Raw genomic sequence first — 17,951 nt, forward strand, 5'->3', positions numbered from 1 at the left:
GAGTATCATTTCTGCATTTGCACTTCTTAATCATTTCCAAAATATCAGCATGTCTAGTTATTCATTAGCATATTTTGTCAACAACATGAATTCTGCCTAATTTGTCCATAGAAAAATTACTAAATGATTTGACATTAGAGACAATTACATTTTTAATGGGATTCAGAGATTCATTAAGAGCATTCACTTTTCAGGAATTGGCTAGGAATGTGATCTAAAGTTCAAGGATCCATTGTACCAAATGTGGTAACATGTAATAGCAAGATAATTTTCTCTCAAAAGAATTCATAATTTGAATTTAAATTGGTGAATAAAACAGCACAGGAAACAACTAGCATTATGTTCAACACTGCTGAAAACCAAAGAATTCCTGCATGGAGGACAGGCAGAATAATACTGTCTAGATATGTCTATCATGTAGAAATATATATACACAATTTGAATAAGAATACCTCGACTTCCTGGACTCTATGCATTCTCATCTTGATTTTTCTTACCAAATTTTCTTCTAATTTTCTTATCTTTTGGTCTCAAACAACCAGCTAGAAGAGAGCAAGCACTAAACTACCTTCTTTATAATTTGGTACTGGCAACTGAAGGTGGTGAAAATTTGTTACATTCCATTAGTGTAAACTACAACAGTAAGTATTTTGTAGAAAGCCAACAATCAGATAATTAGTAAAAAGGCAGTAGAGTTATTTCATATTTTCTGAGCTTAATGTAATACATCCCCATTCAGATGACATGACTTCATAAAAGTTAATCAATCACAATAACAAGCACTAGTAAAAGTTAGTTGATTGTATACATATACCCACAATTCTAGCACTGCTTCCTGAACCATGACATTATGGATCTTCAAGGTTTGTCAGGTACACGCTGGGATAAAGCAATGAAGTTAACAGTTTTTCAAATTCACATCAAAATAGAATATTTTCTGGAGATCGGGGCCATTATTTAGAGATTTGTTTGAGAGGAACATGTAGAAAACATGCCCAGCTCTATCACTGATGTTCACCTCAGAAATCAATAGATACATAAACATCACCACTGGTGTCTGTAGGAGCAACAAGCATTTTGAAAAAGAGGTTAATCTCATTTTAAGATAGACTTCTAATTAAACAATGGAACAAGTCACCCATTTAAATCTCTTTATATCAATGAATAAGAGGATGAGGAAGATGTCTAGTTTAAGACCATGAGCTTTACCTGGAAAAAACACAGCAGTATTTTACAGTTAATGTGCAAAAAGCAGAAGTAATAGATTGTTTGCAGTTAGTAAGTAAGGCTTTAAATAAACATATATCTTGAATTTTTGTCAGCTAGTATTCTAACTTTTCTCCTTTCGAAGTTCTTTTTCACTTATAGTTTTTAGTTTTAATATGAAAAAAATCATTCAACAGTAAAATAGAAATGAATTGTGCTTATTTTTTACTCAGAGGGACTCCGTGCATCAGTGCTGCATGCACTAAAAAGCTTGAACAACTCCTGTATCTGGTGTCAGACACGGACTGGTGGACCACATCTATCACTAAATGTTGATTGTTGGTTTTGGCTTTAATTTCTTCATAATACTTTCCCCCCCCCCCCCCCCCCCCCCCCCCCACCACGCAGTCTGGCCTCTAGAAAATTATCTAAGGAATAATAAAATGAAAGAATACTTACAGTCAATTCCCTTATGGTAAATCTCTTGTTGCATTAGTGGCTTGTTCAGTGTTGAAGCATATGATGCAGCAAAAGGGAGTAGCTCATTCATCTCACTTGTTGTGAACTGTATTAGGAAGACCTTTTCAACCCTACTGTACCACCAAGATTCATACCAAAAAGAGATTATTTGTACATTAGAGTATGTCTATTAATTTATTTATACTTAGAATGAATTCTGCATTTGACTTGTCAGCTTCACTGTGTGCTAATAAAAAAAAAAAAAATCAATTTTCTATCCAACCTTTTATTTTTAATTATATCGTTCTTTATAAATATGTTTATATTTTTTGTCCTCAAAATAGAGATCATCCTACTTATTTTAATAACTCATCTTTCCAGTTTTTCTTTTTATACGCTATTTGAATAAGCACTTCCAACATGAATAGGATGATAAATGTTACTAAAATGGAAAAAGAGGAAGTAAATTGCATTTCCACCCACGATAAAATAGAGCTAATAATTTCTACAGCTATTCATATGATTTAAAGGTCCAAAAAGCCAATAGAAGCACTTATTTACAACTGGAAGATGTTAAATCAGGATTTACTCTTACCGTTTATCATTTAAGAAACCACACGAGAGGATCGAATTAATTGCAAGACTTGGCATAGAAATTCAGCTTCTTGTTTGGCATACAGCTAGTAAATGTCCTTGACAATTACAAAGGCAGTCTGTAACATAACTAGCCTGTGCAATAGTTGCACTGATGAGGCAAGATAGGCACAATAACCAGGGATAATCACTGAATAATGCCAGAATCTGAATAGGCAGAGTTGAACTTCACCTGTGTTGTCTCAGTTCTATGTTCCTCGTGGCTGATGGATAGGCTTTGGTTGTTTCACTAAGGTGAAACGATGTACTGTGGCTCCTTGAGCTCTTATTCAGAAAACTATACATGCTGGATCTCCTGTGAAGGAGAGGTACACAAGGCAAAGAAAAGGCAATATACGGTCAGGCATTTCCACTGCTACTTTTTTCTAAAGATTAAAGTCATCTATCCCCAGAATAATCTAAGCTTTCAGAGTATTTTTGAAAACTTTTCTCCATGTATATCATCAGGGTTTTACAGGTAAGCAAATAAATTGACTTAGGAAGCTGGATGGTAAAAATGGAGACTCGGAAGCCTCTAGAACAATTTGATTTTTTCAAAGGCCACCCAGACAAAATTTAAATTCCTCTGGAGTTATGACCAAACAAACAAACTAAAAAATTAGGCCAACTTTCACAATGACAAAAACTGGAAATTAGTCCTGGTGATAAATATCTATTTCAGAAACACTTTATAACTAAAATGGGTCTAGTTTACTTTCTTACTAGAATAAATCTTTCAACTTTAATATATCTTCTATTCACTGTTAACAAGTGCAAAGTGTCTCCACTTATGCAGAATCCCGCTCAAATATGTTTCATAAAATTGTGAAATCTTGATATCTTGTTGGCCTTCTTGGCCTGAAACTTAACCCAATGTATCTGTTTTGTTATTAATGCATGAGGTATCATATTCTACAAAGAATCATCTTTTTTTTCTATATTTTATTTCATTAATCTTCTCTTCTGTCTAAAAAAAATTATGTTTGAATCTTGCCTGTTAAATGATGCTACTGCTCTTAATGAAAATTCTCAGGTTAAAATCATCTTTAGATAGGGATATTGGCTAAAATTATATTTTATAAATCAGTCAGAAATAAAGACTACACTTTAAATCATGAAAAAGTTTTTATTCCTGTTGTTTTTTAGTACTAACTTTCAAAATTAAAGTGTCTATGCTCCTTGAAGAATTTCTATATCAAGGATTCTTAAGTATTGTGATTTCATGTTACAAACACAGAAAGGAATGTGGACTACTTCGTTGGAAACAATATGAGCAAAATCATCATTCTGAAGGTATTTTGTTGGAAACTTTGTTTCCCAAAGGAGAATACCAATACAATTTTATATTTAAGCAACAAGATTAAGAAATAGGCAAAATATATATTTTTTAATTTTGATTGAAAAAAAAAAATAATAATAATAATAACATTATGTTGCCACATTGTAATGTGCTGTGGAATACTATAATTAACATCCCATAACACTGGCCCATTATTTACAACCACTGAAGTAGGAAGTCAGTCCCGATAGAAATGAACCGTGAAGTGGGAATGTTTCATATTTCTATAGCATTCAGATCTTGGTGTGCATTTGAAAAGAAAAAAAAATATTTAAATATTCATTTTGATTTTAAGTAATTCTGAAAATGAAATACCATGAAATGAAAAAAATATTCCCTTTGAGATAAAATTAGATCAATTTCACTATTCATAGGTACAATTATCCGTCATGATATTACAGGTGTGAAATGCAGAAAGAAGAAAAACAAAAGTTAAGCAGCCTTTAAATGAGTGAGTCTTACAATTTCCATTTGAGCTGAAGATTAAATTTTTATTAAAGTCACCAAGTCTTCAAACCAACTAAAGTGAACAGAGGGAAATTATAAATAGGTGCTAAAGAATACTCGTTCTTGCATGCGAGAAGTGAGCAAGCCTTCATACTTTTTGTTAGGAGTGGATAATAAAAACGCAATTGCCAAAATAGCCTATTTTGTAAACGTACATGAATTAAAATTGTGGGATAGATGACCTCCTAGAATCTCCTAAAGAAAGTGATACTTTAGTTTGATGAAACTTAAAGCATCTTTTTATCAAGTGAACTGTTCAAGTTTATCTCAACCAATATGCTGACCTTTAAGAGTCTATTACTTTTGCTCAACTTGCAAATCTGGCTAGAAGCAACTGACGAAATATTTTATTTTGGGAACATCCGTGAAGCAAATAGTTCATATTAGTATAGTACCTCTCCATTAAGAAGTCTTTGCTATTGACTTAAATTCAACATGCTATATACGCTTTATATTCACTTTTTACTGTTGAATTTTATGAACCGAAATGTATATATGCTGAATAGAATGTACTTTCTATGCAGTGAGATAAACTAAAGGCTGTTCTCATTTCATTTTTTCCTCTTTATGCCCTGTTTGTTACTCACATCAATAGCTCATTCTACTGATCTACATAAAATAGTCCAAGAATTGCAACAAATTTCTAACTGTGCCTAGATTAAGCCTTTGAATTTTTCATGGCTTTTCTCCTTGAATACAATACGTAAGGACAGAGTTTTCAATAATCCTATTACTTAGTACAGAAATAGGCTACTGCTAGCAGAGTCTGATGTTTTCAGATTCCAATTAGCGACTGTGAGTCCTGCATATAAATTTGCAGAGTAATTTAACTGCTGTAACATTTATCAAACAAGAAGCAGAAACATTTCATACTTTCCAAGGAACCAGATTTTAAAGTTATCACTTATAAATGATCTTATGTACCGAAATCTGCTTCTCCCATTACATATAGCAAATTTAGAATAGTCATTCTAGAGAAGAATTTATCTGTACTTCCTAAAGATAAATTCTTCTCTAGAATGACTATGAAACCAACTCAAATATCTTAGATGATAGCTTAAACTGTTATTCATTTTGCTATTTGAATTAACGTGGCTGCATATCAACAAAGTTTGATAGTGCTAATATTTTTTCTTCCCATAGAATGAGTTCTTTCTGAAATTACAGAGTTTAATTTATGCCCAGGACTTGGCAAGTATCAATTATTTTAAAACTCTCTTATCCTTTCTCTCAGACACTCATAGACCTGAGTTCTTAGCAAGAAAACATAAACGGAGAGATCTTGAGCATAGTTAAGGGTGAGTCAGGGATGAGAAAACTGAATCTGTAGAAATCAAACTCTCCTATTTTTAGAATTAAATATCCAAGCATGGAACACCTTGTTCTCCTGAAACTAGTGCTGCTAATTCAGGAGTCAGCACTGTAACTTAGATAAAATCTCTTAGTATGATTTTTTTTTTTTTAATCAGTTCACTAAGACAGACACAAAACCTACAGGGGAAGGAAGAAAAAAAAAAAAAAACCAACCACCACAGTTAAGAAAAATGAATACTCTTTCTAACACTAACAAAGTCAAAATATTAGAAAAAAACTGACAATCGATATCTTGCTAAATGCACAGTTTAGCATTTGTATTATATAAATGTTTTACTAAAGCAATAGCCTTAAAAGACTTCCTAGATCTTGTGATCAAAAGCTGATCTTGATCATAAAAGAGCAGGTAAGCTGGACAGAATGTTGGTACAGAGTAAGGATTGTGATATAAATAGGGCAAGGACATTGATATCAGAATGTAGTTTGGAATTCATATGCATAATGGTTTGAAAAGCAAGAATAATAGCTGCTGTGATTGGTGTGACTTTTTCCAACTTCTACACAAAAAGAGTCAGAACTGAATAAACTCTGTATTGACATATTGTTTTGTGTCAGCGCTCCACTGTGTGCATTCACATGATTTCTCATCAGTCTGAGTTAGGAACATGCCTTGGACTATATCATGGCTGAGACTTCACCATCTGTAGTGGGCTAGTCTTGTCTAACAGCTGAACTCCCACCCACCTGCTCTCTTCAACACCCTCCACAAGATTGTGGCAGAAAGTAGGAAGAACAGGCATGAGAAAAGGCATGGATTGAAGTATAATCACTTACCAGTTAGTGTTATGGGCAAAATAGATTAAATTTGGGAAAAATAGCATAATTTAATATCAATAAATATTTAATTACAGATCCAAGTAGTGACAAACAATAAGAAAAAATATTAAAACAACTTTCCATCCCCATTTTGATCCCTTTCTGATTTTTTTTTTTTTTTAATTTCTTTCTTTCTCTCCTTTATTTCCTTCTAAAATAAAGTTTGTGACTCTTTGTTATACATCCTGTATGCTCAGAGTCAAGAGGCACTGCTTCTCATCTTGCATAAAGGTGGACATGCAAAGTAGAGAGTTGTTGTTTTTTCTGGTTCAGATTCTTTTCATTTTTACTTCTACCTGAGACAGCAGTGTCTGATGACAGCTAAAGGTTGGAGAGAAGACAGCAATGACTGTTGTCAGATGCTTTGAAATGGAGTTATGTCTTGGGTACCAGTTTGCACGGATGAATGGCTCTTGAAGCACTCCTCTGTGACAAGAGAAGGCACAAAAAACAGGGGTCATCTAGAAGCGCTTCACCTTATTCAGTTTCTTGTCACTGGAAAGGATTTGAGCACCTGTTGGTGGCTTAGTTCTTTGATCCTCTGAGATAAGAGCACACCTAGAAAGTACTAGTAGAGCCATCCAGTAAGAAAAGAACAGCAAAAGATAAATTCCAGCAACTGACCATTTCTTTCCTTGAACTGAATAGAATGTTTCTGTTCTGCATTACTACAGAATATGGTGTGGGGCGAGGAGAAAGAGGGAGAGATGGTGCAGGGATCCATCTGGAACCTGTTGAGAAGGTTTGGAAACAAATGGCTTAATAACTGTTTTAATAAGACAGAATAAGAAAGCAAATATAGTGAGTAAGTCTTCAGATTCTGATCACAAATATGATATTTGTGCAGCTATGGAAGCTTAGATCACTCAGGTTGCTTCTCCGCAGGTACTGAGGTGGGAGCTACCCACAGGCTTCTCTGTTAGAGATTATCCTGCATAATCTCAGGTCGAGATTATCCTGCAAAGAAAGGATTACAATATAATGGAATATTTCAATTGGAAGGGACCTTCACTGATCATCTAGTGCAACTTCTGGACCACTTGAAGCCTAACCAAATGTTAAAGCATATTAAGCTTGTTCCAGTGTTTGACAGCCCAGAACTGCATGCAGTAGCCAAAGTGAAGCCACACCAATACTAAGTACAGCAGGATGACCACTTCTTTTGACCGGCTGTCTGTACAGAGCTTATTGCACCCCAAAATACATTTTGCCCTCTACTGCCTTGGTACACTGCTGGTTCATGCAGAGCCTACTGTCACCACCACCCCCAGGCCCTTTTTTACTGAGGGGTTCTCCAAACACTTATCTCCCATCTGTACTTGTGCCTAGCATTGCTTTGTCCTAGGTGCAGCACCATGTGTTTTTTTTTTTTTTTTTTTTTTTTTTTTTTTTGGTGTGTGTGTGTGTGTGTGTTTTTTTTTAAAAAAAACTTCTAGATTTTTTTAGATGCTGTTGATTGTTGTCCAGTATCTACCCACTGTATTTTGAATCTACTCCTTAGTCTAGCCAAACTGTTTGGGCTCTTAATTAGTAATTAGCTCTTAATCACTTAATTAAATCTTGATATTTCTGAGTAGAGGATCCTGTGGCCTTTAATTCCATGCAAAAAGTTAACTTCTGACAAGCTGCTTTCCATATCTGTACTCCAATAAATACGTAGGTTGCTCTGAAAGCAATGCCTCCTATTTATTTCTATGGAAATTACAACAGATACAAAGGACATATTTCAAAGGAAAAATAAAAATAAAAATCAGCTACAATGTTTTCTGCATGCAGGAATTCAGTTCCACACCTTTTCTTCACATGCACTTTTATCTGGACACCATTTTGTCAGACTGCCCCTCTGCTACCATCTACCACACAGTAACAAAATGTAATGGAATGTAGGCAGGAAGGTTTAGCCTCTGCTGCCATACCACCAACATCTGTCTCTGACATCACGGCCAGCTATACAAACTGCTGAAAACATTATTTCAGTTCATTACTAGATGTTCAGTTGTTCTGAATGGCAGCACAGACATCAGATGCATTTCTAAGATACAGTATTATTTTGTTTTTGTTTACTTGGCATTATTACAGGATTACTTGCTCCTGCTGAAGATGCTATGACCTATTTGCACAGTCAGCACATGTACTGGACAAGGGTCTTAGACAAACGGAGGCTAGTGTGCCAGACATCTCAAAGACCAACACAGATTCAGCCTTAACAAGCCACCAAAGACAATTCTCACCTTGCGCTTCCTTGGTTTATCTGATGTCTCAGAAAGGTAAGTGAAGTTATTTTTTGTTTTTATTTCAGCTTTGCTCACTGAAATTCTATCTTCCTGCTGGTATCTTATTCTCTGAGAAGCTCCACAGTTTTGACTTGCACTTCTGACAAGTTGTGACACCTGAAATCTCAGCTTATTACTGCTCATAGGGATTTGGAGTAAGTTACTGCATATTTACTGTACAGACAGAGCATACTCATGGACAACATGGAATAGATGGTAACTATAATTGCTTTCTCAATTTTATGCAGTGACAAATATTCATCTGTTTATAAACTTACATTACATCCAAACTGCAGAGTTGAAGAAACATTGAGATGGAAACTCTGTCTAAAAAGACAAGGGAAAGAAGAAGGTGGTAGCCCTGCGTTATTCCTTTCTTTCCAAAACAAGAAAATCTGAGGTGTTTTATCAAAACTGTTTGTTTTAGACACGTATAAGTATTTCACCCATCTGTCCAGAATCTCTTGCATCATTAGTTCGTACTTGTTCTCTGCCACTCACAGACTACTTTTAGTCTCATTCTGAAATGCAACAAGAAGAACTGATTTCATGGAATTGTTTAATAACTATCTTTTCATCAGTCTTTAGGTGTGATTCACATTGAATTAACTGCTGAATATAAGTTCAGATTCAGACTTTAAACAACCTTCTTTATAGATACATTCTCGCATGCAGAAAAAAAAAAATCATCTAATCAGTAGATAGTGGCTACTCTACCATCTTCCCTGATCTCCAAAACAAAACTCTGAAAACTTAAATCCTTGTACCAGCCAAGTGGACAGATCTGATAGTTTCAAAGCAGGTTAATCAACATGCCAGACTTGATAAGTTTCTGCAATAAAAACAAAGTGCCCACTTGCCTTTTTAAAATTTGGAAGCCAGACACCTAGGAAACTCTTCATTAGTCAAAAATTGTCTCAGACTGATTGTCAGCCTCAAAGAGTACCATTCTATCTAGCAGAATGAAACAAAATCTTTCTAATGGGATTATTGGCAAATGATGCTAGCTTCATGATTGAAAAATCCTTGGTGAGAGAGCCTCCAGGGAAAAGTTATTTTGAAGCTTACTAGCAATGAGAATTTTTCCTCACTAAATCACTGGTAAACTCTCTGTTTTGAAAAGATTATGATCAATGGAAAGCTACTTGAGAATATTTTTTCAATTCCTAGGTCAGTCACTAGGACTTTTACAGATTTACCAGTTCTCATTTTGAGCATTTGAATGTTTTGGAGAACACAGAGAATATCTCTGAGTGCTTTACATGAAAGAAAAAACATTAATTCTGAGGAATTACATTCATTACACTTAACTGGAACTACATCATTATATATGAAGGATGTTAAAGGATAGGATCATCTATTAAAAACGTCATGCAATAATCAAATAGATTGCTGGTTTAACATTGCCATCTTTAACCGTGTGCTTGCATGGCCCTGTGAAAGAATTTCCACTGGTTTCACTGAAAAATCATCACTTTGTATTTTTTTAGTAACTTTCTTCTCAGTAATAATGAAGAGAACTTTAAAAATCCCAAAACTAAAGAGACTAACTCACAGCAAAAGGTACAGTGACTAGGAAAAGGACAAACTAATATAATTTATGATATAAGAAAGTTATAGAGCAAAGAAAAGAGCATTTCCCACTGGGATACAAGTACTACAGAGCAAAAGGAACATGATGAAGAAGAAAAAGTATCTCACCCTTTCCAATAACCAGAGGCAGCCTTGAGAAGAGCACAACCTCCATCCACAGAAGCTACTCCTTTGGCTGCTAACCCTTAAAGGAGAGGGAGAAGGGTCCACCTCCCCTCATTAAAGTGCACTGCTTGCACCTGAGCTCCTGGGTTAACCCTGCCTTCTCAGCTGGTGCTCAACCACTGGCTCAGGCCATGACCTGGCAATAACCATTCAAAAGTATATAGTATTAATCACTTGCTGTTTCTTTGTGAATCTGCTTTGATGAGATCTAGTCACTGAAACTCTTGTCAGGGTTAATGACATATTTATGGAGACACTAACCCTTTAACTTGCTGGAACTGCTAAGACAGAACTGTAAAGGATGGAGGCTGTTTAGGTACAGTGTAGCAATGTCCTTAGCTCTAGAATAAATAGAGCCTACTTCAGCAGAGTGATCAATCACTGTGGCATGTTGCCACATGAGAAATGCAAGTGTAACAAGGGGTCTGTTAGCTGAATAACAGTATCTCTGATATGTCACCATAAGATACAGACAATTTCACAAAAAGTAAGAGGCTGCATTAGGAGATGAACTTTATAAAATGCATTAGGAGATGAACTTTATAAAATCCTAGAATCAAGAGTTGTTGGAGTTGGTTAGGGGCCTCTAAACGTTATCCAATCCATCTCCCCTGCAATGAACAGGGACACCAACATCTAGATCCAATTGCTCAGAGCCGTTCAGTCTGATCTTGACAGTTTCCAGGGATGGGGCATCCACTGTCTTTCCATGCTACCTGTGCCAGTACTTCTCTACTCTTATTGCAAAAAGCTTCCTCCTTATCTTCCTTCTTTTAGTTTGAAACTATTTCTCCTTATCCTATCGCAACAGACCCTGCTGAAGAGTGTCTACTTCTTTCTTACAGCCTCCCTGTGAATACAGTGAGACACTGGAAATGTGAAGGACATGTCTGTGACAGAAGTTTTTTCAGCTCAAATTCAAGCTAGCCAGTTATTCATGACTTCTTTCATAAAAATTTTTTTACCTGCAAGTAAGGGGAAATCTTTCAGTAGACTCACTCTTCAAGAACAATATTCATTGTTGGTATATTACAGATTACCTTCAGATTCCTTTGTGATTCCTTCCTCCAGATTACAGTACTTCAACATTTTAAATGTGACCTTTCTTCCATTAGAGATATTTCAGCCAAAAGGGCCCATCTATGCGAGGATTGAAACAGAAAAATATTTTTCATTAAAGGATCAAAGCAAGAAAGATATTTCTACCAGAGGAAAAGTTGCTGAGAACATATTTGTAAGCATCCCTAGAAAATTTTGGAAAGAAGTTAAATGCCAATGAAATTGGTAACCAGTTTAGTTGTTGCTGAGAATTCTGACCAGAACAGAGACAAAAACTTTTTTTTTTTTTATTTAAGTTAGACTCTGCTTAGTCCTATGTGAGCAAGGAACCAGAATTTCCTGTGTGATGACAGCCACAACCCCTGAGTGATCCTCTGGAGATAGCTGTTCCTCACACTTAACAATGGCCACAAGAACAGGGAGAGCATGCTCTTTAAGAACAGCAAACTGGAGGTGAAGGCCTTGACTTCTTCCGGAGCTTTTAAGGCTCATCACTGAGTGTCATGCAACATCCACTAGGCTTAGTCTTGTTCTGTATCTTCTACAGTCACTGCTTGAGATTATCAGGTAATCTTATTGTTAGGAAAGTATTCTGGCAATAGAAATGGTGTGAACTAGCTCATATAAAGGCAAGAAACAGAAACATCTCACCTTAACACTTCTATTTTTACCTTTAATACGGAGGATTACTATCATACCATGTTGTGGGGGAAGTACCATCTCTCAGTTTTTCACAAGCATACTATCAGCCCAATGTATTTCCAGTAGTAGAAGGGTCTGACAAAAAAATAAGTGAGTTTGTGGCATGCAGTTCTTCTAGCCCTTTGCTTGAACAGCACAATGACTGCTCTATGTGTTTCATCACATCCAACTTTTCCTCAAGACAAGTGACTAGTGCTAAAACCTACCTGCCTCAGTCACTAAGAAGGGAGCAGAGGAACAAAGAATATTTCTTTGATTTCTGAGCATCTGCTTCTTGATCACACAGAAGAGAGACCTACTCAGTTACTGTCTAACTACGAACACAATTTTCTTAAAAATATATCTACAACCTTAGGAAGCTGGTGGAGTTACTGTCCCTGGAGGTTCTCAAGAAAAGGATAGATGTGGCTCTGAGGAACATTGTTTAGTGGCCACGGTGATGGTGAGTTGATGGTTGAACTAGATGATCTTACAGTCTTTTCCAACCTTAATCATCCTATGATTCTATGATTCTACTTGTGCACCACTAATATGCAGATTCTACTAGATGTCCTACCCTTTACTGGTTGAAAAGCATTTCATTTTACCATTGTGAACATTCTGATAATTTATCTCGGCATGTTTATGATCTATGTAGAAAAGACAGCCATGCAGTGTGCTTTAAATCCCAAACATACAGCCATCTTTACTCTCTATAGAATCCAGATCATATGATGAAAGGGGAAGATATGAGTTCTATCTAAATCTTATCCTATTCAGTGTGGTCAAGATACAGCCATAATAAGTTTCTGAATGTAAGAAATCAGAAATACTTAAATATCTAGTCATTCAGATGTTGTTATATGGTTTATGCTGTTAAATGAGGAAAGACATGAGGCTACATTTTTCAGTCATATTGTCCCTGGACTGCTTTAGTGCTCCGAGACCTGAGGCTCAGAGCGTGGTAAGGTGCAGGAATAAATTGTCCAGAGAAGTTGTTGCTGACCAACACCTGGGAGTGTTCAGGGCTTTGAGAAACCTGATGCAAGATGTCCCTGCTCATGACAGTGGGATTGAAACTAGATGGTCTTTAAGATGCCTTCCAGCCCAAAGCATTTTATTATTTTATGATTCTGTGATTATTCAAAAGAGAGAATTAATGCAGTACAAGAAAGAAAACTTCAATGACAGGAAGAAGAATAAAACAAGACATTGAACTTAGTAGTGATTAGAATTAAATTAATGTAGCAAATGGAACAAGATATTAGAAGCAGTAGAGCAAAATCATGGTAACAGAGAAACTTAAGCAGAGAAAGATGCCTTGTAGAGAGAAGGTTCAAAAGCATTCTTACTTCAAACCCTAGACACTCTACAATATTCCATTAAATTATGCATCAACATTGTGTTATTCTTTTAATGTGGCTGAAACAAGAAATATATTTATCTGCTGTGAGTGGAAGAAGATGAGTGAGAACCAGAATGATGAAATTTTCAAATCAAAAGTGAACTTGTCTAAGCATTTCATCTAATACAGAGCATTTCAAAGCACAATTGTCCAGAATATTTCTGGACATTCAAATAAACTTCAAGAGGCAATGAAATTTCTTTCTGTTTGTGTTGCAGTGAAAGGGAGTAAGAAAAGCAGAGATAAAAAAATGCATCATTTTAGATTTCATTTTATTGGAAAAGATATGAACAGCTGTTATATTTTGAATAAAAAACATTACATTTTTAATGAAAATTAATTTTATCCCTAGCAAATATTGTACTGCTTGATAATCACTTTCTATTCTAACTAGCTTTACACAAGGCATACTTTAATGTGAAATTTAAATAAAATATATTAATTTGGTAATATTTTAAAAATGCATTTGTACATTTAAGACTTTAAATGTGAATAAAAGGCTTTATATACTCGCTTAACAGAAATTGAACATTTATACATTTTATTTCTCAAGAGCCATATTTTAAACAAAAAGATTATGAAGCAGTATTTTTGGTCTTTGATAAATACAGTAAAAACAGTTTGATTATTAACTTAATGCCAGGCTAAATATCATTTGAATAAAATGATTGAAATAAAACACAAAACATGAAAAATAAACAAATAGAAGACATGGTATTAGCTGATACTGAATAAATACCTTCAGAACAAGTCATGCTTTACCTTGAGCTTTCTTGTTTATTGCAAGACAATTCTGATCACTGTGATAATAAAAATAATAACTAAAGACAGCTCATAAAAACTATTAAATTCATAATAATGAACAGGAGGACAGATGTACTGGGTCAGTAAAAGGCCCACCTAAGCCAATATTTCTTCCACAGTGGCCAAAAATGACTGCCCAGAAAAAGATTAGAACAGAACAAGGATACTCCTTCACTTTTCACTCTGCTAAATAATTTTCAACCTGTATTCATTTTCAGCATATTTAGTTTTTTTTTATTGTCCAAGGAAGATAATCACAAATGCATTTGCAAACAAAACAAAACAAAACAAACAAACAAAAAAAGCCACACACACATTGGTAGAGAGATCAAGAAAATAACAGGAAAGGAGGTGGAGAAGGCTGGTTTGTTTTGTGGATGAAGAGCACACCTAATGAGGCATTAGAAAGATTAAGAAGCCAGAGTTTCCTCAGAGATGTCCAGCTGTGAGAATCCTTCTCTGTTTTTTTTTGGCTCAAAGCTTGCTTCCTGAGGTATTTCTTGTGATAAGACTCTGAATGATTTGTTGAGGAGGCAACTAATAGGTGCTAACCGTGTGACAATGGATATCGCTTTGGGAACATTTGAAAGCCCCTTCCCCCAGAGCTGCTTGCTCTGTAGAAGAGCTGATGAGAATGCTCAGGAGTGTTTACTGGCGGAAGATCTGGCCTGTGACAAAGCAGCTCCAGCTAGGTGTGGGAAAATTGGGGAACGATACCATCGTGTTCTGTGAGAAACAGGATGCAGATGGGCACCCCTGCTCCCTCTTATCTGCTGGCAAGGCCCGGAAGATGGGAACAAAGGAGTTTCTGCTGAGATCCCAGAGCCAGAAGCTGCCACTCAAAGGAGAGCTGACTCGACCACTTTGGATTTGAGCTGTCACTCCAAAGATAGCTGACTTCACCACTTTGAAACCATTGAAAAGGGGCCATCATCACCGTTGTCGTCGTCGTTGTTGGCAACAGGACAACTCTGCCTGACGACCCACCGCTACTGAAGATCAAAGACTGAACTATGAACCACGCTGGATCCATGGTGGTGACTATGTCCCTCTTGCTGCCTATAAAGACTCCTTGCCTCTTCTTTTCTATCTTTCCTATCGCCTTCCTTCCCTTCCCCCATTACCCTAATTCATAATATTGTCCGTCCTCCCCTTCCCCATTTCCCTAATTAACATTTGAATAAACTGGTCGGACCAACATTTGAACCGTTGCTTCTTAATCTCACGCCGGGTATATAGATAATAAAAGAACCTCCTCTCCCTCCTATAAATTGGAGCGAGACATTTATTTAATGGCGTAGTCGTTGCAGGATACCCGCTGTGAGAGTGTTGTCCTTCCAGATACTGTTTGAAACTTTTTTCTCTGTGTGCACCTCCTGGAGTTGCAAGGAGCGATAGTTTTGAAAATTTAGACGTGAGTCCTTCTCCAGGAAGACCGCTCCATATTCTGAAACTTTACCTTTCATGTGTGTACCTCTCGGGGACGTATTTTGACTATTTGCATTTTGATTAATACGTGTGTGCCTCCTCGGGAAGACTTCTCTGGTTATTTGGTGACTGATGTGCGAAACTTGAAGTGATAAACGTGTGTGCCTCTCCAAGAAATTTAATTTACTCTATTGAAACCTAGAAAGTGTTGCTTTAGCGTCACATTTTTTGTGTGCTCCCCCAAAGAAAGGGAGGAGTGATTGGAGCATTTGCATTTGTTTAGGTGTGCTGTATCTCCCTGGGAGGAGAGGTGAGGAGTAACTGAGCTTTTGAATACGTGTACCTCCTCCTCCCTTAGTATAGATCTTTCATTGTATTAAGAAATGAGCGACAGCATTGCCAACATGAAAAGTGAAGATGTATTATTTGATCTTTTAGAAAAACATGATGCTCGACCCTCTTTATCAGGTATGGATTGGGCACGACAGAACTGGTATAACTTGCAGAGTGTTTCGGACCGTATTAGTATCCTGCAAAAGAATGCTCGTACTCGAGCTGGAAAAGGAAAGTCATTTATCTGTGCAGTACTAGGTTCTGCTCTGGTTGCAGCCACAGAATTCCGAGACCAGCAACTTAAGGCAGAAACCCAAACTATAGAGTCGCTGCAGGAACTGGTCAAGACTCTGCAGAAACAAACAGAGGAACTAAAAAGGCAATTAGAAAATGAAAAGCATGATGCAGCTCTCTTACTAGAGGCTCTGAAGGAGCAGTTAAGGTATAAAGATAATAGTTTGCCTCAAGAAAAAATCTATCCTCTAGAAGGATTGAAAGAAATGAAGGCAAGGTTAGACAAATTAGAGGCCTCTCCAGCCCAGATGCGTCCTTTGATAAAAACTGAATATACATTTGATAACAGTGAGGATCTAGATCCTCAAATGAATGTTAAGGAAATTCCCTTCTCAGCCACTGAACTGGCGAAATTGAAGAAAGATTTCAGCCGCTCTCCAAAGGAATCAGAAACAGAATATGTCTGGAGGGTTAGTCTCACTGGTGGCGACCAGATTCTGCTAACAGAAAAAGAGGCGGAAGGTTACTGGGGACCAGGAGTATTTTTAACTACTGGCGACAGTTGTGCTCCCTGGTCCTTAACACAAAGAGCTGCCTATTGGGCAGGTGGTCTCAACCCTTTAGAAAGGGGAGACCCTCTTGCCATTACTGGAACAGTTGATCAGTTAGTAGAGAGTGTTCAAAAGGCTGCTTGTCTCCAAATGATGTATGATAGAAAGCTGCAGCCGCACCATGAATCACCTATGATGATGCCTGTTGATCCTGAGAGAATGACTGCTTTAATTAGAGGGCTTCCAGAGTCGTTAAAACCTATAGGTATTCAACTGCAAGGAAAAATAGAGGCTATGTCTCAGGGAGAGAGAATTCAGCCAGCCTTAGAAGGAACTGTAACCCCCAACCATCTGCAGTCAGGAAACAAAGCATGGACGTGGGGAGAGGTTGCCCAAGAGTTAATTAACTATGGAAGGAAATATGGGCCAGTGGTTTCTTCCTCCACTAAATTTGAGCCAAGGGAAGTACGACTTGCAGCAGTCAGCCTTGCCCCCAGGCCTCCTAGCTCAAAGCTCAGTGGGACTGGCAGGGTCTCACTGTCAGTAAAAACAGGTAGGCGAAATATTGATCATAAACGTAATTGTCTCTGGATACTGGGCTGGCAAAAGGGAGTTCCACGAGATTTGATGAATGGATTACCCACTGTCAGGTTAGAGAAATTAGTTAACTGGTGGCCAGAACAAAAGATCCAGAATCTTGAGGAAAGCAAAACCCCAGGTCCTAAGGTCTCTCCCAGGGAACCTGAACGGCTACCCAAACCATTAGAAAACTGATGTCTTCGCCCCTCCCAAGTGAGCGGGGTGGGGGCGGTGAAGGGTGGATGCATGAGAAAGCTCACAACAAAAGGAAACAAGATCGTCGATTTAACACCTTTTGCTAAAGGCCTCACCACTCTTGCAAGTTATCCCTGTGAGTCATGATCCAGTGGCTGATAAGCCAGGGAAATACTTTTACCTCCATGGCCACACTGTGTCTATTTGACTCAGCTAGCCTGAGGCCAGTTTCCCCTAACCTTAACAGGATCCCTTAACAAATATCTTTGGAAGGCTAAAGACACCCCGAAAAAGGAATATGGAATCAACACTTGCTG

At 37.0% G+C, this 17,951-nt stretch overlaps 1 protein-coding gene and 1 long non-coding RNA gene across 2 annotated transcripts; one reads left to right on the forward strand and one right to left on the reverse strand.

The window, feature by feature from the left end:
* Positions 1-848: 848 nt before the first annotated feature.
* LOC128087965 (uncharacterized) lies at positions 849-10,404 on the reverse strand. Its single transcript, XR_008210091.1, has 4 exons — positions 10,309-10,404; positions 2,492-2,614; positions 1,666-1,796; positions 849-1,209 (listed from the first exon to the last, which is right to left on the reverse strand). It is a non-coding gene; the product is annotated as an uncharacterized LOC128087965 (long non-coding RNA).
* A 5,534-nt stretch (positions 10,405-15,938) lies between these two features.
* Positions 15,939-17,744, forward strand: LOC128087677 (uncharacterized). Its single transcript, XM_052697517.1, has one exon. The coding sequence runs from the start codon at positions 16,126-16,128 to the stop codon at positions 17,632-17,634; it is 1,509 nt and encodes a 502-aa protein (XP_052553477.1). The 5' UTR covers positions 15,939-16,125; the 3' UTR covers positions 17,635-17,744.
* The last annotated feature ends 207 nt before the right edge of the window (positions 17,745-17,951 follow it).

This window comes from Tympanuchus pallidicinctus, unplaced genomic scaffold (genome assembly GCF_026119805.1).
Source record: "Tympanuchus pallidicinctus isolate F22 unplaced genomic scaffold, pur_lepc_1.0 scaffold1, whole genome shotgun sequence".
Lineage (NCBI taxonomy): Eukaryota > Metazoa > Chordata > Aves > Galliformes > Phasianidae > Tympanuchus > Tympanuchus pallidicinctus.

Excerpts from the sequence above, each read along its gene's own strand:
- LOC128087677 (XM_052697517.1), top strand. The coding sequence starts at position 16,126 with ATGAGCGACAGCATTGCCAACATGAAAAGTGAAGATGTATTATTTGAT.